At 47.3% G+C, this 25,420-nt stretch overlaps 1 protein-coding gene across 29 annotated transcripts in view; it reads right to left on the bottom strand.

Moving 5' to 3' along the window:
* The window catches only part of tcf7l2 (transcription factor 7 like 2), a 73,223-nt gene that overhangs the window by 30,774 nt on the left and 17,029 nt on the right, over positions 1-25,420 (bottom strand). For 26 of the 29 annotated variants that reach the window (XR_003742501.1, XM_028953959.1, XM_028953952.1 and 23 more), the window contains exon 4: positions 17,652-17,753. The exons of the other annotated variants lie outside the window; for them this stretch is intronic. Coding sequence is in view for 25 of the 26 variants with exons in the window: in XM_028953959.1 (XP_028809792.1) it covers positions 17,652-17,753 (102 nt within the window). In the remaining variant the exon portion in view is untranslated. The remainder of the gene's footprint in view (positions 1-17,651; positions 17,754-25,420) is intronic. 29 annotated transcript variants of the gene reach the window in all.

Genomic DNA, 25,420 nt, shown 5'->3' with positions numbered 1-25,420 from the left:
GAAGACCTCCAAATAGCAAAGAAATTAAATTTATCTTCTGGAAATGTCCAGAAATTGTTTTTCTCCTTCCTTTCTTTTTCTTTTTTTAAAATCCAATGTCTATCTCTCAGACTCACAGGGAACACAAAAGCGAACTGGTATAGCATTTTCTGTTCATTATGATCACACCTCTCGCACTAGTCAAACCATAAAATCCAACATTAATTTCTCCTACAATGAAAACATGATTAAAATCCTATGGAAGTCTTACTTATACATGGATTGCTCAGATAATATTTGTGGTTGCCCACAAAAAAGATATGAACAAGATTTTTAATGCAATATTTAAGTCATTTAATTAAAAATCTGACTAATGATAATAATAGTAAACCAGTTAAAAGTAATATTATTATAATGCATTTCATAGTTGTTATTATATATGTATTGCAATATATTGTTAATAATAACAATAATAATAATAATAGCAATAATCCATTTTCTTTTCTATCATATTATCACTGCATTTTGTAATAATTTTTGATGCTGTAACTGTAGTCCTATGCTTTCTAAATTATCTTCTCATAAAATATAAATAATGATTCCAATCAGCCGCTCTTATTCAGCATATGAGAAATGAACTGAAATAAGATACAGCACATTAATAAATCTTCCCTTCTTCAAACTTTTTTTAATGCAATGATGAAGATGAAACTCAATAAACCCTTGGCTAGTAACCTTTAAGTAAAGAGCTATTTTCCGCTGAGATTCAAACATCATAACAGCTTCTGTTACATCTTTGTGGGGGGTGAACAAAAGCAACTTTAGTGGTCTCGCAAAGACATCTGACGATAGTAAATGTGAGAGCAGGCCGTGGATCACATTCCTCCGGCCCATTGATTTCTGATTTTTTGACATTATTTAGTAGCTTTTTATTTTCTTGTATGTCGTTTTTTTCTACGTCACGAAAGACAGGGATGTCCAAACAAACAACAGAAGGGATATCTACTATCTGTCAAAAGAGCGGCCCCTTCCCGGCACTCAAGAGTGGGGAGTACTGACACAGTGCCGAGAAATTGGAAGGGATGAAAATATCACTCTTTATAATGGGGCTAATCAGATTTCGGATGCCATTTGCCCCTTGTTGAAGGGGGATATAGAGGGGTATGTAGCGAACATGATGAAACCAATACACTCCCAGTGTCCAACTGAACCCAAAATAGTATATTATGGCTTATAAACAGCTGGTGCACACAATGTACCAAATATCCAAATAAACAGATAAATAAATGCGAATGAAAAATGAAATCAACATAGCATGGACCAGATGAAAAAAGCACACACAACACTGATCATTTCCATTAGGCTGGGATTTGATCAACCTCCACATTCACTTTCAGGGCCCTTTAGATTAGATCACAGTGGAAAATTATCAAATGGCTCTGTTTATCTCGCCGTAATTATTATGATGCAGATGACATAGATTTGTTTGCTTGAGAGGAATGATGGGAGGCATGCTTTACACACATGCACACACTCGGTTATTCACTCACACACACACACACCAGCATACTGACAAAACAGACACACCACGTGCACACACACTCAGACAAAAGCTTCAAACCCCCATTAACCCATTAGATTGTTTTTCTCAAAAGCCACTGCTTTTCAGTCAGAGGAGCGGGGATTTGTGGTAGTAGTAATAATAATAATGATGATAATAATAATAGTGATAAAGTACAATTGTTAAAAAAAATTTTAGGTCAAGTGACAGGTCTGAGCACAGGCAATAATTATCCTATCTCTAAATAAACAAAACGTCCCTCCGGTGTGACACTAATGGATTTTCAATGAGGTAGAAAAACACTGAGAAGTGAGTGACCATGGAATGCCTTTCACTGCGCTTTGAGATAGGATTTCAGCCGGACGCTTGCCATCACACACCCTCGTATCTCCCAAGGTAATGACCCCCCCCCCCGGCTCAGGTTAGTTCATTCAGCAGTTTAAAAGAAAGACAACCTAACTTGTCTTCCATGCTCTCGTGAACATTTACACGTCTCCTTTTTTAGACTTTTGCAACATAATGAAATGATGCATCATATATATTCTATATACGTTCATTATATTGCATGCATAAGACCCAACAATTAATGCACATATAACCTCATTTAAAAGTCAATGAGCAGTTTTTACACTTAAAACGCTTGTTGCTCACAGTCTCTGCGGAGTCAGTGTGTGTGTGTGTGTGTGTGTGTCCGTCCCTCTTTTATTTATTTATTTATTCATTCATTCAAGTCCGTTTAAGTTCAGCCGTGTCACTTTATTACTCAACTATCATATCTACCTCTCCATTTACTTTTTAGAGTTTGGGATTTACAAATTTGCTCTTTCATGTCCTCTGTTGCCAGATAAGTCTGTGCTCCTGGCCATCAAAGCCAAGCTTTAATGAGCTTCGCCGAGGGTTAATTGGTTGGCTAAGATCCCCCCAGTCATCTGTCTCAATATGAAATTAAGCCATTTCCCAGAGTTTTTCCTGACTTACTTAATTAAAAACACTTCAGCCCAATTTCCATTTCCTGCAGCGCTGTAAGCTGGGGCGCCAGTCGCTATTTATTTGTTGGTGAACGTTAATTTGTTTGTTTCTGCTTTACTTTTCCTTTATTATTATTATTATTAATGGGTTGTAGATGTGATCTCGGAACTAGACGTAGCGAGGTTCCCGGGGTTTGGGGGCGCTGGAAGTCACCAGTCTCGGTTACACGCTGCACCAAATGGCCCGTTATGGCCTGATAGGCACTGGGTTGTGTGCCGCTTATCTCGGGGGTCTCCAGACAGCAGCCGCTTTAAATGACTCGGCCCATTCAGCCGCTATTAGGAGCTCCGCGAGGTGAACCTGCCCATCTGAAAGAGGCTGTAATTAACACCGCTGTGAACGTGTTAAGGTTACCCCGGCGTCGAGGGGTTCGCTTAACCCGACAGGGTAATTACAGGTGTCGCCGGTACGCCCCTACCGGATTTTTAGGTATAAACTAACGAAACGAAGGAATAAATAAATGAGCTAAATCCATCCATCTTCATTTTCCCGCGCGCCCGCCCAGTTGACTGATGGATAGTTATCATTAGTGGGTGACAAAGCAGTGAAACGTAAGAGTGGGAGGGCGCTGTCACCCCCCCTGAGTAAACACAGACACAGGCTATTGCCTTCTGGGACAGGGGGACATACATTACCGCAAGATCCGAGCCTGAAAGCTGGAACCGGCCGGCGGTGCGGGTCAAGGGGGCCAGGTGCATTCTGGGAAGAGCGCATATATGCAAAGCAACTCACACACTCGCTTAGGGCCAGGGCTCACAGTGACCCCGACACACCGAGAGACTCGGCTTGTGCTGCAGACACATTTATAGCATGCTGCTTCCACTGCTGCGCAGAGGACACACACACACACACACAGGCACACACACACACACGCGTAATCTCATCCTTGCTGCTATCCAGCACCAGCCGCAACCTGCTGTTTAGGCAGACGTCTCTATATTTTACTCTATAGCCGTTCTCAGAGCGGCCCTGGGTGGATATCTTAATTATCCTTCTGCCGGCTCCTCCTTTCTTTTCTTTTGTGGAGAGAGGAGGACGGTGGCGCTAACACGCCACTTAAAATGAGGGGCTTGCAGTCCGCGTCTAACATTACACACACGCGCGGGTGCGTGCGCGCACACACACACGCACACACACACACACACACACACACACACACACACACAAAAAAAAAAACGCGTCAGACTCCAAAGGCCAGACCAGACTGCAAAACCAGCAGACCACCCCAAGGTCACGGCAAACTTCTAATTAGCGCTAACTTCTGGAAGTTTAACAAAAAAAAAGGAAAAAGGGGCGCAAATAAGATCGAATGTAAGGATCGCTGTGACGATCTGGAGCTTCTGCACACACCCAATGCGCTGATCACACACCTAAATGAGCAGAGACAGAAGGAGAAGGAGGTGTGTGAGTGTGTGATTATCCCAAGTCTCGTTTCTCCCCAGGTTTCGGGGTCACCGGCACAACAGAGGCGCGGCTGGCCTTGCCATTTCAATGATTGAATTTTGTCTGGATCTCTCAATCGATTGTGTGCAGCGACCCCCGCGAGCCCCCCACTGAGAACGCCCAGGGAGAGAGCATCTGGAGAGCGAAACAAACACACACACACACACACACACACACACACAGGGGTGGGCTGGTACTTGGATATCCTGAGGACTCCGAATTCCCACTTTTGAACCCAGGTGACCGTCACCATGGCCGGTGACGCGGCACAATAGGCTCACGTTCTCTCAAACACACACTCTCCGCTCTGATTACAGATATATGCAGACTAGAAGCACAGTCAGAAGACTGCACCATACAAACTTCAACAAAACGAACTTGTGAGAAACAAAATTAAGGTAAAAGCATATTTATGAGAAAATGTATTATGTACATTAAAATATATATAAAGGAAGGTCAAAAGGTTTATGTGCTGCCACATAAATGGCTGCAGCAATGACCAAAATTATGACTAATAGTACAGAAAGATCTATATTTAACAGTATTAAATGATGATCTGAAATTGAAGTCATGGGCAATGAAAGCGAAACCACTGATAGGAGAGTTCCAACATGTCTGCTGAAATTCTCGACTGGAGGAACCTCAAAAATGACCCCAAAAATGGAGAATAGTGCAGCTGGAATCAGTTTCATTTGAGATGCTCCACCTTATTGTAATCACTGATGCGACATTACTTTTATATTTATTAAGCGTAGGCCAGAGGTTTAAGAGAACATTATAAATGTCATTACAGTGTTGGGCCCCTATGATTTCCACGATGTGGAAAACGCGGACGGAATCGCAGAATCCAGCAAATAAAATGGAATCCGTTGCAAAACGCGGAATTGTGTATAATTTGCGTTTCTGGCTGCTGTGGCCCACTACACGTGTCTCCCGTAGAGGCGGGCGCTCAGCTCAGCTATGGCGAATCCAGGCCGCTTGGCCGATCGGTTCTGTGCAAAACTCCGTGCAGTTCAGCAATCTCCTGGTCATGCAAACAAATCAGCTGATTCAAAATATGATTTTATTATCATGGTTCCCAGTTCATTACGCGAGTGGGCACAACTTTTTTTTTTTTTTTGGTTTTCCGGGCCTCCCCAATGTTCATTTATTTGCTAGTTTTTTTTTTTTTCCATGTTGATTTAAAATGTGAAGCGCTTTTATTTTACATGTGTAATGCATGAAATGCACACATTAAACAGTAAATGCCCAGGCACTTTATTTATAATGGAAAACATGGAATTCAGAAGAATTAAACAGAATTAAGAAAATAAAAAATTCATAGGGCTGAACTAATACGAACAGATATTTTATCGGCTGTATCCAGACGTCAGTGGCGTAAAGGCGCGGCGAGGAAGGTGTAGAGGGGAGGGACAGGCGAGACGGCGGGGGATCGGTGTACGGTTCCGAGGCCTGTGCTCTCTTGCCTCGATGCCGTACTGTTAGCCTGGAATGTGTTCCTAAACCTCGCAGCAGCGGGAAAGCCGACTGCAAGTCTAAACCCATAGAACCACAAAACATTCCTCCCAACACACACAAGAATGCAAGCACATGCGTACACACACACACACACACACACACATGCAGTGAACCAAGAACGGGGGAAAAGGCAGCGTTGCAGCCTCCAGACCCTGCAGTTTGTTTAGCAACACTTGACTTGACGACGCCCGAAGGGTGCAATTACGTCCAATTACAGCCTGTCGTTTTTATTAAGCACTACAAGCTGTCCGGGCTGGAGGGGCAGCGAGGGAAGGGCGGTAAACGCCGGCGCGGCTGGCTGGGGAGAAAAACCTGCGCTCAGTGGCTAACGCTAACTAATTCTAGCAGCCAGTCGTGGCGGTCTGAGAGGTCGAAAGGTCGGCCCCTGTGGCCGGGGGGCGCAGCCCGGTGACCCCGGCCGGACCGAGGGGGTCTCGCTGTGCCCCGGCACCCATCGGGATGAATATAAGCCCTGCTAATCAGCGCACAGGTGCCTGAGCATCAATACGTTGGCACTGATCCGTCCGCGGGGTCTGCCAAGAGACTGCGGCGTATTGATTTCTTAAACCGCGACAAAAAGCAAGAGGAGGAAAAACATAATCAATGGGCGCATCAGTGAAGTGGATATTAATGGCGGGAGCAGATGTCACCAAATGTTTCTGGAGGGGGGTCCGTGGTCACATGACCTCGGCGACAACACTTGGGAAGCGGCTGTGGAGCGCGAAACAGCTGTAACGGAACAAACGCCACCAAATGAGCACATCCTTCCACATTCATCAGAGCATCAAAAACAACCTGCCACTAATCAAATCTGTCACTCACAGGGAGGGGACGCAGAGAGACACACTGGGGGAGACAGAGAGAGACTGGGAGAGAGAGAGAGAAAGACAGAGACTGGGAGAGAGAGACTGGGGGAGATGGAGAGAGAGAGAGAGAGAGAGACTGGGAGAGAGAGAGAGAAAGACAGAGACTGGGAGAGAGAGACTGGGGGAGAGAGAGAGAGAGAGAGAGAGAGAGAGAGAGACTGGGAGATATGGAGAGAGAGAGAGAGAGAGAGAGAGAGAGAAAGTGGGAGAGATGAAGAAAGACATGGAGAGAGAGGTGAGAGAAAACCACCTTTATTACAATACAGTCATGTCTCCAAAGAATTTAAATTTGGGATTTAAAAAATCCCAAATAAAATAAAAAAATTAATAATAAAAAAAGAAAACCACACAATGTGAAAGCAGGTAAAACAACCACAGAGAGAGAGGTGAGAGGGAGACAGGTAGAGAGATAAAATGAGGGAGGGACAGGGAGATAAATCTCAACATGACAGACGGATGGGGGAGACAGACAGTCAGAGAGAGAGGGAGGGAGAGAGAGACATACAGATATACAGACAGATGGATACATAGATAGATGTTGCTATATTGGGCTCGGACAAATTTGACGAAGACAGAACCTCTTCCTGCCCCCACCCCCAAAACCCTCTCTCTCTCTCTCTCTCTCTCTCTCTCTATTTTCGCCTCCTCTTCGGTAAGGAAACTTGGCTTCTTAATGACTTTCAAAACAGGAAGCACAACAATCCTGGTGAAAAGTGAGAGCGCTGAGCGTCTCCACCACCATCGGCCGAGTAGCTGGTGTTCCACTTACTCACGGAAAAAAATATTACAGTAGAAATAGCTCATGACCCAGTGGTTTTATTTGGTCACAAATATTTAATATTAAATATGATTCATAACCCGATCCTGGCCTATGAAAGTTGTGTTCTGTAAAAAAAAAAAAAAAAAAAAAACTGGGTTGTTTAAAGAGAGGCATCTTGCTCAGAGGGGCTTACGTTTGGTCTGGATGCGCTTTTATGTGGGGTGGGGTGGGGTGGGGGGGCAGATAAGAAAAAGCCTCATGACCCAAAGCCCAAAGTCCCCGAGGAAAGGCATGCCTCCCCGACACCCCGCGCCGTCCACAGGAACGCGGCTACACAGGCCTCCGCGCAGTTGGAGAAAACAACGAGGCCCCGCCGAAGAGCTCCTGCCTCTTTTCTTCTCCTTCCTCTTTATTCCTGAAAGCGCTGCTCCTTCTCTCTCCTGCGCCTCCTCATTCCGCACCTGTTTGCTCCTTTGCTCCACTGGGGCGGGGCGAATCTACGATTGGAAAGCCTAAAAATGCGCCACCGCCATGGTCCTTCTTCTCTTCCTTTCTTTTTTTTAACGCAGGAACAGACGAGGACGAGGGGAAGAAAGAACAAGGAAAACTGATACACATGCTCCAAAGTTCCGTCTATTGATTTTCCGTTCTTTTCTTCCTTTTTTTTTTTTTTTTTTTTTTTTTTTGATGCACGCAAAGGAGAGAAAAAAAAAACGCGGGGAGAAGTTCAAAGCGGCGGAGATTTTTTTTTTGATCACCACTACAGCGGCGCGTGTGATAGCAGTAGTGGTGCTGCTGGAAAAGCAGTAATGGGGAGATGGAGAGCGGCTTTTTTTTCTTCTTTTCGAACTGCGTGAGGATTCCTTTGTTCTGGCTACGGCGGTTCGGGCTCAAACCGAGACCCAGGGTGGTCAAGCAGGGCCGCTGCATGCCGATAATGACGCTGGACCGGAAGCGCGCGGCCCGCGACGTCGCTCGCTCCGAAAGCACCGCTAAACGAGATGGAAAGGGAGAGAGAGGGGCGAGAGAGGTAAACAGGGAGTGAAGGCAGAGCTGCTGGGACTCGGGGTGACGGAGGGATGAAGTAGGAGGCCTCCCCCTCTTCCCTCTCCCTCCGTCTCGTTACAGGAATGGAAGGAGACGGCGTTCCCGCGCTCGCGCTCAGCTGGGATGCTCTGTGATGTGCAGCTGTGTCCACTGGGGGCTACAATTAGACCATCAAACTCATTCCAGCTGGGAATCGGCACCCATCTCTGGAGCCTCTCCTCCAAAGAGACGGGCAACTTGTAAGACGAGGGGAGGTAGCCTTTGAAGTGTCAGCCATGGCAGAAGCCTCCCTTTTTGCTCATATTAATGGCGGGCAGATAGAACAATTAAAAGGCGGGCGGGGCGAGCGGCCAGGAAGCAGGCCGCCACGTGCTGGGGAGCGCGTTAGCAGGGGCGGGGCCTCGGCTAGTCATTCCTGCGCCGCTGCTCACACACACACGCACACACACACACAGTTCCCTTCTTTACTTAACAACCAACGCTGGCAACAGACCCAAAAAATGTCCATTCCATCCAGGTAAATTCTGACCGACAGATTAAATAGTTGCTTCTGTTTTGCAGGATACTGGTTTGGTAAAGCCGCATTATTTAGCCGGTGTAAATAGTATAGTAACAGCAGTATAATGTGTTACCGCTGATGTATACGTGCATGCAGGAGGGACGTGTCGTCCTTGCTCCGACGTCCACCGATCATCGCCTGTCCTCGAATTCAACTTGCACAAACGTGCTGTCCCTAGCTGTTTATTTCATCTGGAGGACGTTAACAAGACGAATGAATCAGTGACGTTAATGATGTGTTTAGGGGTTAGTGTGTTGAGTGTGTTGACCACCATCCAACAAAGAAATCTTCCCAGGATCAGCTCAGATTTTTGGACCAAAGTGGCTGATGTTTTTTATTTTTTTACATTTTAAATTTACAGCATTTATTACACGCCCTTATTCATATGCAAGAGTCCTAACCCACCTCAGTTGTTTTGTGGTAATTATATATATACATATGTGTGTGTGTGTGTGTGTGTGCGTGTGTATATATATCTCGTTTTGTTTGCTTGTAGATTGCTTGTAACATGTAGATAAATACTAGTTTGGACATGTCTTTTGATCCTGTTAATGAGGGTGCGGTAAAAGTCCCACCTGGGTATGCCCTTAGCAGGGTGGTCATTTGTTTTTCAGCAGGACAATGAGCAGAATCAGGAAGTAGAAGTAATTCGTGAAATCATGCGGCCAAGGGCTGCAACCGAAGTCAAGCAAACAAAACTTTTATTTTCCTTTACAAAGGCCGTGTCCCACGTCACATGACTCCCAGTCTGCACTCGCAGGCAGTAAAAGGGACGTCCGCGGGGGGAACTGCTGAGGAGGTGAGAGCGGGTCTCCATCTGACAGGTAACCGGCACCACGCCAGCACAGAGGAGCCGGGAGGAGCGCCGAGCGGAGTCAGCACGCAGAAAATATTCCGAAATCAGATACCGGGGGACTCGGAGTAATCCCCCCGTCCTCCCTACACTCCCAACTCAACCCCATTCAGAGCTTAAGAGCTCCCTGGAAGCGGAGAGCATTCCAGCAGTCACACATCGGGAAGGTGTTAAACCTAAATTGTCACAGTGCGCTCAGCCATAACAATAAATTGCTCTTTGGGATGCCAGATGTCACCCCCACTCGCCCCCCCCAAACACACACAGACTGTTGCATAGGCACACAAAGGAACCCACCTTCACACCCACACACACACGCACAGCCTACTTGTGGAGTTGCTGTGTCCGTGACACTACCTTGTGACTGCACTTTGTAACTGTTGTTGTTTTGTTGTGAATTTTTTTTTTTTTTTTCGTATTTTAATACCAACTCGTTGGAACAGGAAATAATGTTTTTTTTTCATGATCCTATATAATTAGATGCATCTATGCATTTTAGATTCAGTGCATCGCCATTGCTATGCTAAAGTATAAGGAATTAAAAGTTATTAAAGAGTGAACCAGGTCCCACGACACAGCTTCACTTCTGCCTTCACTATTTGTTTGTGTGAATAGTTCGGGCTGCTTCTGATTTTGGGTTTTGTACTTGTACAAAATGTCTCGTACATCTGGTTTCCACCCATCCCCCAAAAACGGCAGGAGAGCTGATTACTCATCGTTTTTGGTGAAATGCGGAGAGAATCTATTTTTATTATTTATGGGCCAGAGAGAGGGCTAATAAAACAAGCCCCGCCCCGAGGGAGAGCAGCCCGAATGACCCGTCCCCGTTCTCCAAAGTTCATAAAAAACTTCCTGGAAGTGAGGCACGCCGCCTCTACAAGGCAAATAAAGGGAATCAAAAAAGGCAGACGAGCGGCGGCCTGCGCAGCAGTGCATCATGGGAGAGCGTGAACAGAAGCACTGCGCCACTTCACGTCTCCTCGTCACCGACTTGCTTGACCTCTTCACCCTTCATTTCTTCATGTTGTTTAATTCTCTCACCATCCTGTTCCCAACTGCGCGCACACAAACACACACAGAGAGAGAGAGAGAGAGAGAGAGAGAGAGAGAGAGAGAGAGAGAGAGAGAGAGAGAGAGAGAAAAAAACGTTTCCCCAGCATAGAGGTAAAAGGAGGTCATGTTTTGGCCCCCCCCCCGTGACTACATATCCTCCTACAAAACCCCCATGCCAACACTCTCTCTCTCTCTCTCTCTCTCTCTCTCTCTCTCTCTCTCACACACACACACACACACTTCACCCTAACCCACAGTCCGACACTAATTGTTAAATCTGTTGAACCATGGAGCGCCCAACAATGAGGCACCTGGAGTTCGGTCTGTGTGTGCTGCCTCTACCGGCCCTGTCCTGTACAGCTACACACACACACACACACACACACCTTCTCAGGTATATGTTTTTGTGAGTGGGTGTGATTGGAGATCAGTGTGGATTTTATTTATTTATCCAATGTTCCCCCTCATGCCCAAACACACACACACACACACACACACACACAAATCAGCAGTCAGCTTCACACACCTTCACATACAGCACTTCAGTATGTAAAATCACAGAAAACTGAACTTGAAATCCACACACACACACACACATACAGGCATTTCAGGACTGTGACAGACACCATAACTATGTCAACACAAAGAAACATTATTTATACACACACACACAACAGTACGTGCACTGACAGAGAGCTTGACCTCCCCTCCCAGTCTCGTCAAACAAGTCGCAGCAGCTTTAACTGGAGGAAGCCCAACACACACACACACACACACAGTAGGATCTGTCTCCTCAGGTCCTCCACTGACAACCACATCCCATAATGCCACATCTCTCTTCCACCAGCTAAACACAAGGTCGCCAGCGAGGGCCCCACCGTGCCATGTGTGTGGCAGAAGAAAAATCCAGCAGCAGCCTGAGGGTTGTGGTCCGACTCCAAGACACCAGACGTCTTCACTTCACTCAGCATCAACACACTGCGTGCTCAGGGTGAAGGAAACAATACAAAGAACAGGCCAAAATCCCTTAACACACACACACACACACACACACACGGACACACAAAGCACACACACACACACACACACACACAAATCTCCACTTCCTTACACATCACTGGCATAAATTCAAGCCCAGATGCCTTAACTAAAAGAATCCTCTCCAAGACAGCTGCTTGGAAGTGGGAAGGAAAAAATGAATAAAAAGACAGAAAGAGAGGAACAAAGAGGGAAAATGAACAAAAAGTCTCTGCCCCCATCCCGGATGGTGATGATGACGATTGAAAAAGGGAAAAAAGAAAAGAAAGAATAGTTTACAATAAAAAAAGAAGGCCTGCTGGGTAAAGACGCTCTGTGGAGGACTACAGTGAGAAAAGTCGAGTGGGGGTGCACAGAGATACAGACAGACAGTCGGGGTACCGTGTCTCCATCACACCGACAAGATTTTTTGCCCAGTTTTCGAGTTGCCAATGGAAAAATCCCAGATTGATCCCACATACAGTAGCCAATGAGAGCAGGGATGACAGAAAGAAGCCGGAATGTCACCGCACGCAATGTTGAAGGGCATGGCGACGCAAGGTCCAATTTACCACTTTTCATACCAGTCGCAGTTTCCATAAAAAAAAATACATATAAGAAACTAGTAACATCACTCGTTTATGGGGGTTTTCCCATGTTTTTGGAACCAGCGCCGCCTTTTCCACAGGTGCCCTAAAAGCAGCCCCTAAACCTGGCTGGTCTGGTAGCGAGAACCGTGACGTCTCCAGCGGTGGTCGTGGCGATCGGAAGTGAAAAGAGAAAGTGTATGCACGCTTCACAACTGTCAACAAGGCAAAAAAAGAGAAGGGGCTGTAAAAACGGCAGCAGTGGAGGTCCACAAGATCTCTATTATGATGTCATGTAAGATTTCTGTTTAGTGGGCGTGGCCTGTGACGTCAATGCGGACCGGTTCTCGGTTGGATCCCAGTTCGGAACCGGCACCAGTGAGCCGATCCCAAGTCGGAGGGTCGTGTAGTGTGACTTGTGTAGTGTGACTTGTGTAGTGTGACAGCGATCCGCCGCCAGTGAACATCGCGTGGTCTGAACTGAGCGAAAGGGAGCAGGAGGACGGGCGAAGAAGAGAGAGAGAGAGGACGTTCCATGACCCCCTTCCAGCCAACCGAGACCCTCAGAGTTGGGGGTGCCCCGACTTGCACAGTTGCGTGAACGTACGTGAAGAACATGTGCTTGTGAAGGTACACACCTACACTAACATGAACACACATGCGGATGATAAACAGCCCGCTTATCGCGAGTGTTCGAAAGCGAACGATGACCTCATCGCCGCTCCGAACACAAACAGTGGAATGACATCACTTCCTGTAAAAACACACGCACATTACGGACAGAAACCAGGCAGAGCAGGGGCCATGTTTAGAGGCCTGAAGAACGGCCTGAGGTGCCACATGCCATTCCTTAACCGGAGGGCACCGCCACCAAGCCGCCGGCCATGAGCCACTTAAGACAGGAGGGGATGGCGAACCACTCACACGCCAACACACGAACCCTGCAGGACGGGCCACGCGGGTCCACATTCCTACCTGCTGTGACCTTGGGCTGCTGGGCCGTAACCAGAACGGCAAACGGCAGCAGCGGGGATTGGGTGAATAGGACAGCGAGCGAGCGAGAGAGACAGAGAGAGAGAGAGCATTCAGACAAAAGCAAGACAGTGTGTTGAAGGCAGGGGGAGCGAGAGAGAGCGAGAGCGAGAGAGAGAGAGAGAGACAGACTCCGGAACAGTCGCTCTAGTGTATGAGGGCTCTGATACTGAGGCCGCTCATTAACAGCGAGGGGGCTGAGATTTCCCAGCAGGCCGTTGGCCCTCATTGTCTCCCCCATCCAGGTGCACGGCCATTCACAGAGAGAAGGGGGGAAACGAGCAGAAAAAAAGTAGTAAAAAGAGAGAGAGAGAGAGAAATGTCTGTCCGGCGCTAACTAGCATATTCCTTTTCCCGGCCGTTGCGCAAGGCCAAAAACGCGGATGAAACCTGACCTCCGACCGAACTCTCCCCACCGGCCTTTCCACAGTCGCTCGCTCTTTTGTTGTATTCCGGGCGGGTGAGGTTACTGTCGTGGGGGGTGGGGGGCACTTGTTGGCTAAAATAACAAGTCGTTTGGGAGCGCTGGGGTTTCAGGTGGGAGGTCGTGCGCCGTACGAACCGCACACATTCCACAACTTCCTCTACAATAATGAGGAAACGCAAACACACACACACACGCTGACATGCCACTACACACTCTGTCCTGTTGCCTTCCTTAACTGACATTCTAACTCCTACTTTACCATGCAGCATACACACACACACACACATGCAGACAGACACACTTCCATGCATGCCTACACACACGCACACAAATGCTATTCCCCCTACACACTTGCTCCCCTTCACTGACATCCCAGTTCCATCTGGCTATTCTCTCTCTCTCTCTCTCTCTCTCTCTCTCACACACACACACACACACACACACACACTAAGGCCTGGTAGGGAAATGGTTAACACTCCAGCCGTCCCTGTGAAAGAGCAGAAAACAATGGAGACATTGTGCGTCTTGAACGAGACTCTGAGGGTAGAGAGTGAGTGTGTGTGTGTGTGTGTGTGTGTGTGTGTGTGTGTGTGTGTGTGTGTGCGTGTTTCTGCCCCAGTTCCCAGTATGTTAAGTACAATGTAACTTCCTGTATTAAAAAAGTGGAAATCATATATGATTTTTATCTGGCCTCTAGGAGAAATGTAACTCATATGTGCTGGAGGTTCTGCGCTGTATTACAAAAGGCCAAAGGCAGGAGAAGAAAACATGATTTTAATAAAAGTCGAGTTAAATATCAGAGTTAAAGATTTAAAACTCACTTCATCTTTATTATTAATGTACAGCCAAGTAAATCCAGACCCCTGCCACGAACCCGACCCGTACAGGATAAATCAACCCACTCCAAACGCGACATCACATCCTGAGCTGGCGACACGCGGAACATTGGGCGGGAGCATCGCAGGACAGCTGTGCCTTCAGGCGAGGAACGGAAACAGAACGCGGAACCAATCTCCCGTCCGTCACACATGTGGAGGGAAGTATCCCTTTCCCTCTCCCTCTCCCTCGGTCGGGGCGTGGGGCTGAAGTGCAGCACCAGCAGTCCAGCGGCGGCGATAGAGCCGCTGAAACCCGACCTGAAGCTGCCGATGCAGGATGCAGCGTGGATTAAGCGCACATCCGTCAAGTTCCCAGTAAATCTGCAGTTACTGTAACAGCGGTATTTGGCAGGGCACTTGTCTAAAATGCCTGAAGAGTATTCCTGACATCTAGCAGGAATTATTACATTCGCTAAAACCGAGAGAGAGAGAGAGTTATAATACAGAAAAGTACAGTAGAGTATGGTGTTGAGTTGTATTTTAATGTACAACAGTGTAACACAGGGAAGTTTAATACCGCCCAGTGCAGTGAAATATAGTATATTGTTGAATCATATATCATATTATTTTTGCCATATAGTATAATATAATACTTTATAGGGCAAAATAGTGTAGCATAGTATCAAAAAGTGTACAGAACAGTATAGTACAATATAGAATTGCACAGCACAACCTTGGTTCTCAAACTGTGGTACACTGGTGGTACTCGGTACCCAGTAGTGGTACACAGGCAGTCTAATATTCACACATGCTGTTTGTTTAAATGCAGTTTAGTTATTATTCTTAATATCCTCAGATTTTCCAGTTTTCACACTGGATACAAGAATACAACTGCCGTCTGTGTAAACTATTTAAATAGACCTACTGTTCTGTATTATAATGCTAATTATAATGCCGTTATTTGGACAGACGCCTAGTTTATAAGCCAATTGTAGTAAGGTGTGGTATTTTATGGTATTTTTGTTGAAATAAAGTGTGACTACTCAGTGGATAACAGATTTCTTATGAACATCACTTCATATACATTCACGTTTTTCTGGCTATTCACCACTTCAATGATAAAAGTGGGCGTAAGCATAAAGATCTATTTTCTTATTATGCATGTGCACCAGTTCACTGCAGTTCACACATACCCACACACGTACTCAGACCAAACGATTCTTCCTACTTGGCTTTTTAAGCCCCAAACCATTCTGGAAGAGCATGATGTTTGTCATCTTCACCATACATATTAAAGTTGTGGATCCACCAATGGTGTGACCTGACCAGGCTGGACAGGAGCAGTCTTTACTAGCTCTGCTAGGTTCAACCGGATCAAGAGAAATAGTCCTCCTCCTTAAATTCAGGTTACTGAAGTGGGGGAAAAACACCTCCAGCAGGTTTTATTTTGTACAATAGCAAAAAAAAAAAGTTAAACAAATTAAAACAATATGTAAATATGTAAATAATATTCATGCGGCCCCGCCTCTCTCACTTTGCTTTCTCGCTGCAGTAGGAAGGAGACCTGAACTTTGGATTGTGCTGCTTATCTCTGTAGCCCGTCCGTACAGTGATATGAGGACGGCCCAGCAGCACACGGGGTCAAGGTGCCCACATGCCCCTCCCACCCAACAGCAGTGCGGCAGCCAGGAGCGCCTGCAGTTTACTGCTGCTGTTGATAAGGGGATCACGTACTGGAACAGGTAGACCATCTCAAAAAAAAAAAAAAAAAACACTTTACTGCTATCAACTCCTGACAACCCAAAGCTCACTGAATGATGCAAACGACGGAAACATCAACTCACACACACACACAGATGCCAGGGAGAGGCAGGTAGGACAGGGTGCGAGGCAGACAGTGTGAGAAAACTCAGGTACATCTTATAATCTCACATTCGATTTGATGCTCACTGCCAAGAGCCACTGCACCCAGCCAACCAGAGATCACCAATCAATTCCCATCCTAACCAACAAACAAACAAACAAACAGCATCAAACCTCAGCAAAGCGTCAGCAGGAAAAACAGTCGTCCAACAGGGAAGCGCTACTCCCCGATGGCCGCCTGTGACCTGTGGTGACTTGTAGCATGTACTTATGAACTGAGGTTCTCTTGATGAATTCAGAAATAAGACGCAAAGGCCTCGTCAAAAAAAAATACAGGCAGGGGCCGCCCCGGCTTCGGGCGTGATCCAAAAAATAACCCCTGCCCCGCCCACTGAGCAGTTCAATCAAACCGATGAACTTCATTGTTAAGATGCAATATTTGTAGAGTCCTTTCTAACTATAAGTAATTCAATTTATGATATAATAAAACCTTTAATTAATGTAAAAATGTATATGTAAATGTAAAAACAGATAAAAATTTCCCAATTGTCCCAATTTCCTCTATAATATGAAGCCAATCTGTATAAAACAGTCAGATATGGCAGGGGGTTTCTAACTATGTTTTCTGAACATAATGCATAAGATTGTGCTAATGGTAATGATTATGGCCACAGACGATGTGTGGCATTGGTGGCCTAGCATTTAAGGAAGGGGTCAAGTCCCCTTGATCCAGGTACCATCCCCACACACTGCTTAATGGCTGCCCACTGCTCACTATGGGTGAAGGGTTAAATGCAGAGGACATTTTGTGTGCACTGTGTGCTGTGCTGACAAAAAAACGATCACTTTCAAATGATCAGATGTGCCAACACTGGACGCATCTATTTACAAAACCTGCATACAGATACAGCAAATGCTTAATATTAGTGTGTTTACCAGGTAAATGCCAGCCTACTCAGCGTTTACTCCAAGGCAACCGAAACACTCCTGTAATCTGGCTACTCGTGTGTAGTGCCTGTGAGTAGTAAGTAGGCTCTGTGCCGACGAGGCCGACGATCGCACGATCGCACTGTACCCCCAGGCTCCTCATAAGACGCTCGCAGAGTACCTGCTCGCCCAAATAAACAGAACCCAGCATGTCCAGCCCTCGCAGGGGGGCGGGAGGGAGCAGCTCACGCTTGAAAACAACCAGCATCGTGGGGGGGTGTGGGGAAGACGGAGGGGGGGGGGGTTACTTACAACAATATGAGCCGGAGAAGGGGACCTGGCATCTTTAAGTGCTTGTCTACTTTGAAGACTTCCTGCTTGAACATCTAGCAGAGGCCATTTCATCTGTAGATACTGAATGGCAGAAAAGAAACAAAATGGAGAAACAAAGAAAAAACATGTTAACAATGCATGAGGCAAAGAACAGAAAACAAACCAAACAGAAGCTCTTTTTTTAAACTTAAAAAAAAAAGAGAAACGAAGGGAAAGGAAAACACCCAAGGGGTAAAACTATTGTAAAAATGACCACATGACATACAAAGGGAGGGAAAGGGGGCGGACAGAAAAGCTGTAAAGACAGGTCGAGAAAGAGTTCGGACGCGATGACATATGATGTGGTCTGATTATTGATGGAGGGACGCTTCGTCTGACTCCCGTGTTTAACTGCGTTTCCTCCCGGCCGTAAACGGGTGTGGCCTTTGGTCAATAGCCGATCCTAGCTTTGTCGGGATGATACACACCGTTCCCGCTCTCACACGCACACCGGTTCATACCTGCGCTTTCACTCAATTATACATACGGAGAGTCACACGGAGAGTCAGCACATCTCTCCTGCCTCCAGACGAATATCTGCTGATGGTGTGTTCCCTAGCAACCTCAACACAAACTCCATTCTGGGGATCACAGCACGGTGTCGTTAAAACAGTGATGCTTTGTCACAGACACACACGTCCACGCACGTGCAGATCATTAAAACTGATGTCTGACACACACGCGCACACACGCCATTAAAAAGTCATGTTTCTCACACACTTTCACACAAAATGGTGTTAAAACCAGCGATATACCAATGTTTTTTTTTCCACAAATGTAATTTTTTTTCGTTATTTTTAATAGGCCACAGTAATAGCACATGGACTAATAAGGCCGTATAATATTTTTTATTGCGTTTCCACAAACTATAAAAGCTCGATAAAACATGCGCCTCCAATCACAGACAAGGGCGTGCGGAGTCCCTGCCCCGTCTCAAAGTGCACCAATCGACAGCCTGGCGGGAGGAGAAGCTCCTTGTCCATGTTGCTACGGTGATAGAAAGCGTCTGTCAGCACAGCTCTGACAGAGAGAGCTCCGCGTTCACTCTGCTCTCGACACTGCTTCCAGCGCGACCTCTGACCTTTGGAACGACAGCCCACGCAGGCAGCGCTTAACCTTTCACAATGACCGTGGCTTAGATGTGTGTGGGGTGTGTGTGTGTGTGTGCGAACGTGTGCAACCTGTGTGTACAAGGGCTCGGCTTCACTTAATACACTCTCTGATTCGCAAGACACACAGATACACAAACAAAAGAGTAAAAAAGCAAGGTATGGCATGTGTGTGTGTGTGTGTGTGTGTGTGTGTGTGTGTGTGTGTGTGTGTGAGCTGGTCAGTCTCAGGGTCATCCCCTCCACCCAACACAGCCAGAGCCTTCAGCAGGAACCATGTAACAAAGGGTCAAGTGGTTCATCTGAACGGCCCTCACTGCTGATATTGGAGCAGACCCAAGCTTGTACACGCACACACACACACACACACACACACAGACACACACACACACACACACACACATGTTCACACTGCTAAAAACCGAGCGTGACCTTTTACCAAACCACTTGTCTGTACCTCGCCTCGGGGAGTAAATTCAAATAAGCATTCAAACGGTCCATCAGGTTAAGTAGGAACTCGCAGGATTTGCATGCCTCGGCTCAGCAAACACTTGATTCAGTAATGAAGACGGGGGGATAATCCTGAGCGAGGGACCGGAGGAACACCGTATTTTGCGTTTAAAAAACAAAACGGGGTTAAAATGTATCTGGATAACGTATTCTGAAATGGGAATATGGGAATGTCAACAGAGTGTCTTTGAAGTGTTCGTGCAGAGTCAGAACTCGCAAAGACAGACTTTCACCATGGCTTAGACACAAGGCAGATAAATTCATACTTCAGATGGACGTATAAATTCCTCTCTCATTTCTCCATCTTGAACAATGAATTCGCGGAGAATTCGAAATTTGGCCTTGCTCGTCTTCCTGAAGAATTTGATGGCTACAAATACATTTTACTTGAGAATAGAAGTTATAAGTAGCTAGCTAGGTCATTATCATACCAAAACCGACCATGTTTGAAGATATTGACAACTTACCATTGTAGTTGACAACACACATTTTTCTACATTGTTTTTTTTCCATCAAACCATCAAATTTTGTAATTTGCTACTGGTCAGCGTGGTGACTGGTACCGTGGGTGGTGACCTGACTTGCCTCAGGGTGAGCGGTGTAATGATGCATTCCCTGTTGGAAGTTTTATCCGGAACGTCCCCTGAAGTCGGAACATCTCGTCTAGTGTCCAAGTGCCGCATTATTTTCCGTCATTCTTGCTAACATCGGCTCCCAGCCGACCTAGCTGGTTTTCCGACAGGAAAACGGTCAAGGCGTGTGTGACATCTTTCCCACCTAGGATAACCGCATATTCCCTGAAGATAAATGGTTGAACGGTGACGCAAATCAATTAGCAATAAATAAAACTGCCATTATAACTATATGCGGTATTGAGATATATTACGCATCCCTACATGGGAGCGAAAAATAAAATCAAGACGTATGCCGGTCTGCTCACTTGTTTGGGTCATGGGAGCACAAACTCTGCAGGCAGCTCAATCATGAAAAATGGATTTGGAGTAAACTCGCCCCTGAAATGGATGACTTTTTAATGTCTAATGTATGCTGTGCAATAACTCGCCGTGCTCCCGCAAGGAGTCCTCTGACAAGTCAGCCGGCCTCGTAGCCCAGCCTATTGATGCAGGCAGGACATCAACCCATACAAAATATATTGATTTTTTCTTTCTTAAGGGTTAAAACCAGCATTGTACCACATTGGCCAGCCACAACTGTAATTTATATCATTGCCCAATTATAATGCACATAATTTTATTTTCTTATGACCCGTTTCTCCAAAGGTGAAAGGAGATCTTTTCTTAAAGCACGCCCAGATCTATACAAGTGTTCCTCAGGCACCCTCGAATACATGACGTGGTACGTCACACACACTCTTCCACCGCACTGAAAGCTGACACCTTGCTCTGAGTGGCATATGAGGGTCAACACGGATCCACACACACCCCCACACCCCGACAGGCGTATCCACTTCAGCCTGGTATTGCAAATGTTCTCACAGCCTAATCCCTCCTACAGGTTTTACAAGCATGCCAAGGAAAGTGGAGCTCGGCGCGAGTGCCAAATACGACCCCCTCGGCCCCACCCGCCTGCATGCTGGCCACTCCCACTTCGGCAACAATTCCTCCCCTAGCATCAGTCCCACCCACTAAGAAGCCGGAGCTGCAGGAGCTCCTTCTTTTGCTCGTGCCCCTCCCCCAAGAGTCGATGATGGACATGCCGCCTGAGCTCCGGAGGGGCCGTGACCTCTGAACCCTGTGCCGTCTCTCCACTCCACCCCCAAAACTGCCACTATCGCCACCCTGCCTGCCTCTTGGAATGTGAATGCCATTCCAAAGTGACAAATTGCTCCAACGACCCCCCCTCCTACCAAGTTCCCGGACAGTTCTGCCCACCCCTCCCAGCCCCGCCCCCACGAGCGCCGGTGGCAGCAGCAGCCTCTGCCGCGCCCCGTGCCCCTCTCCGCCGGTCTGCGCCTCGCTGGCCCAACGACCGGAGCTGAATGACTCAATTGTCTCTGATGAAGTAAAAGACAAGGGAGCCCTCTAAATCCTCCCAGAGGGATGAACTCTCTCTCTCTCTCTCTCTCTCTCTCGCTCTGCATGAGAGAAAGGGGACACTGTGACTGCTTGAGAGACGGTCCCTAAGAAGCTTACCGTACAGGAGAAGGGGATGAAAAAAATGCGCTGGAGGGTGGGTGAACTTCAGAGCACGCTAATGTGGCCATGCGGCGGGTCAGCGCCGCGGCGCTGCGAGTCCCGGCGGCGACGCAAACACGGCCGAGGCCAAATCCACGGTCGACGCTTTAATCAGGGCCCTGGGAGGACGCCAAGGCATCAAACCTACACTGATCCGTCAGAACGCTCCCGTTCCTTCTACCTAAAATCAGCCTGGACCTGGGGCCCTGTCTTCAGTGCTGCACTGCTGGCTTCAAGCTACCTGTGATCAAGCACGATGAAGGAATAACTTTTTATTCTTAAGATATTGATGTTTAAGAAAACGACAGCCATTTATGTGGCTTTCGCTTCCTTGTGATGACCATTTATCAGACGCCCTTATCCAGAGCAACTTACAATCAGTAGTTACAGGGACAGTCCCCCCCTTTAGACACTCAGGGTTAAGTGTCCTGCTCAGGGACACAATGGTAGTAAGTGGGGTTTGAACCTGTGAATTTGTGGTCTTCTGCTTCACAGGCGAGTGTGTTACCCACTACACACGCATAAAGTCATACACATTTAAAGAATTCTCAATCACAGTTGTAGCAGTTTTAAATACTCATAATCACAATATGAGATTAGAAAGAAATCTGATGAAGGAATGGAGAGTACTCATAATTCATGAAGAAAAACAATTTCGAGCATATGTCCATCAGGTCCTAGACGTAAAAAAACAGCCGGAATTGCAAACCTCGGTACAGGAGACGGTAAACAACATGCGCATGATCTGTTTATCCGTCCTATTGGACTGGAGGCGGGGGAACAAGCGAGACCCAACGGCACAGAGCATCGGGCCGTTACCCCCCACCAAGGGACGGCAGCGCGGTCCGTCAGGAGACATGCCAGCCTTTCAAAACGGCAGAGAGCGAGCGAGAGAGGTCTGTAGTCAGCATATGGGCGTCCGGTCCCCTCACAAGGGGACAGGGGCGGGGCCTGCCGATCGGTGCCCATCTGTGTGAGGGTCAGGCCCTGCGCATTACACTGGGCATAAGAACACAAGCATGTAACATGCGCTCAGAGACTTAACGCAAACATATTGTGAACTGTTTACACACACACACGCTCACACACACACACACACACACACCCACGTCCATGTCAGTGATGGGGGTGTGGGACCTGGGAGCAGCTTGACAGATTAGTTGGATGAAATGGGAAAATAAAGCTGTTTATTTGGGTTTGGAAGCGCACTTTTTCCTGCAAGGACTAGTGATGGGCCCATGGCGGATGATTGTCACTCGCTGTAATTACGCCTAAAGCCCAGAGAAGCCCAACAACATTTCGCCCAACGTCCACGACCAATCAAATGGCACACGTTCCAACCGGACAGAGGGAGACAAGACAGAGAGCAAAAAGAGAGACAGAGGAGGACCGAGAGAAGCGCTTAGTTCTCCTAATACACATTTTATGAGTAAACATATATATATATATATATGAAATAAATAAATGTCGGAAGGGGGGTGGGGGTTCGGGGGGGAGCACCCCACCAGCTCCTGATAGCCAGAGGCGTTTTGCGAGCAGGAAAATAAAGCAGGAATGTGGGCAGGCCTGCGGTTGGAGTGCCCCCGGGCGGGAGAGCGCTCCGCTGGGCCCACATTTACTCCAAAGCCAGAACCGCTGGGGGCTCCTCCACCGGCCTGACAGCGCAGGGGCAGCACCACACACACCTCACCTTCCCCCTGTTCGCACACACTCCGACACTTTCTCTCCTTTCTACCCGCTCTTCCTTTGTGCTCGCCTTTTTTTTTTTTTTTTTTAACCCTTTTTCCAGAAGACACAGAGCGGGTAGACGATAAACTTTCTTTCTACGCTCACGTTTATGTCAGAACCGGTCTTATCTGACCCCGTCCAGATGCTAACTCGAGCCTCAAATACTGGGGCATGAGATATGCAGCGTCTTGCTCACACTCTGTTTACCTTGCAGGTGTGGGCGAACGTGCAAGTCAAACACCGGCTGATTCAACAGCCGTCTCGCTGCGGATTGTGCAACCTCTCCTTCCCTTTTAGTCTCCTCGTTCCACTCAGAAGAGCCGTTTCCCTTTACAAAAGATTAGCGATTTGTCTGAAACGCGTCTGCAGCAGGAACGTCTAGACAGGCCGAGGCATTGTTTTTCCACTGGAGCTAATCGCTGTGGGACGTACCAAACTTCTCAGCATGCCCGGCCTTCTCGGGAAAATACTTATAAACAAGGTGTAACCGAGGTGGGCCTCCTCCTTCTCGCACACCCGCCCTGTATTTTACCTAGACCCCCACTCTCGCCCTCTCGCTCGCCGTCTTTCTATTTCTCTCTGTGTGATTAAGGGGCCCTGGGACCGGCCTATAAATAGAGGGGCATTCTGGAGGCTCCTCAGACGTCTCCTCCTGCAGAAGGACCGTAATGATAGCGGTGCAGACACCGGCCGTACGGATCGAGTTGCATTCCCAACCCCCAACTATGAAAAATGCCTCAGTTCCAAAAAGGAAATAAATTCAGGCTTTTCGGAAGACTAAACTACAACAGAAACACTTCTGGGGCATTCACGGGACAGGTGACAGTCTAAAATAAGAGCTGCGTTGGGAATAAGGAGTGATCACATAATATCACTGAAAGGCAAGAGACGGCAGCTCCTTACAGGAGTCTGTAGGCAAGCGACGTTAATCTGGAGGTGATGTTAAGTGACCACACCTCCTACCCGCTCATTTGAAGTGGTCAGCTGTGCTACAGGGAGTCCGATGTCTTTTTGAACACCAGTGTAATTCTGTTCAGTGCACCTGAGGTTTTTAATCATTTTAACATTAATATCAAGCGTGGAAAGACGGCTGAACTCGGATCAGCCTACGGGACTGACGTATGCCTGAAGAATGGCTCTCATCGTCGTAGGCGAGTGAGGCTGAAGGCGTTCAGGGCTGGTTTTTATAGCAAGTCAGGTGCGGCTGCTGTGGTAGAGTGTAAGGGGGGAGACGTTGTAGTCCTTAGGACTCTGGTCAGGGTACGTTCCCCGCTGTGGGGAGGGACACCCATAGCTGCCATGAGGGGCCAATTACCACCCTGGTGTCCATTCTCAAGTTCAAGATAAAGACTCATGTGTTCACCTCCTGAAGCTACAAGAGGCTTCAAAAAAGGTTTCAAACGCACACACTTGCTCTCTCACACACACACTCTGACAACACACACCTTGGAGCAGTTCAGACTCCATATTCATGAGGCCCATTCCCTGAGAGTGTCAGAACGGCTTCAATGGGGGCGCTCGTCTCGAAATTCCGAATGGTTTCAGGACAGGAGCCCAGCTACGCCCACACGCTACGTCCCGCACAACAAAATAAAATAAAACAGTAAATAAAAATATGCACAAAAAGTGCAGCATACGCCTCAGCCAATCTCAGCCTTTCGTGGAGTGAGGAAGCAGCCAATGAGAACCTTCCAGTAGAACAATAGTAATGGAAAAGGGCTATAGCAGTCAATAAATGAAATAACAATAAGAATATTAATAGTAAAATGGACCAAAGGAGATGAGTTATTAGAGCTCATTAAAATGTAGGAGGAGTCGATGACCCTGGGAAGGTCACACTGGAGACAATGCTGTGGGCAAAGCAACGTGGGAGTTTTTTCTCTCCCTCCCTTCATTCCTCCCCTTTCTGTGTCACTTCTAGCTTCTCTCTGCACCCTGTGAAGCACACCCCTAACATCGAAAATAATCTCCCATAATGACCGTGGCCCGCGATCACCTCAACGCAGCCCCTACTGCCACCTCCCAGACTACCCACAAACTCCTCCTGGTGTCACCGGCCCTCTTCCCTTCCTGTTAATTACAGCTGACGTCTGTCCACAAACAGCCGTGACCAGCACCGTCACACAAGCCAATTACTGATGAATCTTTAATAGGCTGCCTTAACCCA

The sequence above is a fragment of the Denticeps clupeoides genome, chromosome 15, assembly GCF_900700375.1.
Source record: "Denticeps clupeoides chromosome 15, fDenClu1.1, whole genome shotgun sequence".
NCBI lineage: Eukaryota > Metazoa > Chordata > Actinopteri > Clupeiformes > Denticipitidae > Denticeps > Denticeps clupeoides.
Note: the sequence above shows the minus strand (reverse complement) of the source record. Positions and strands in the feature narration are given on the sequence as shown.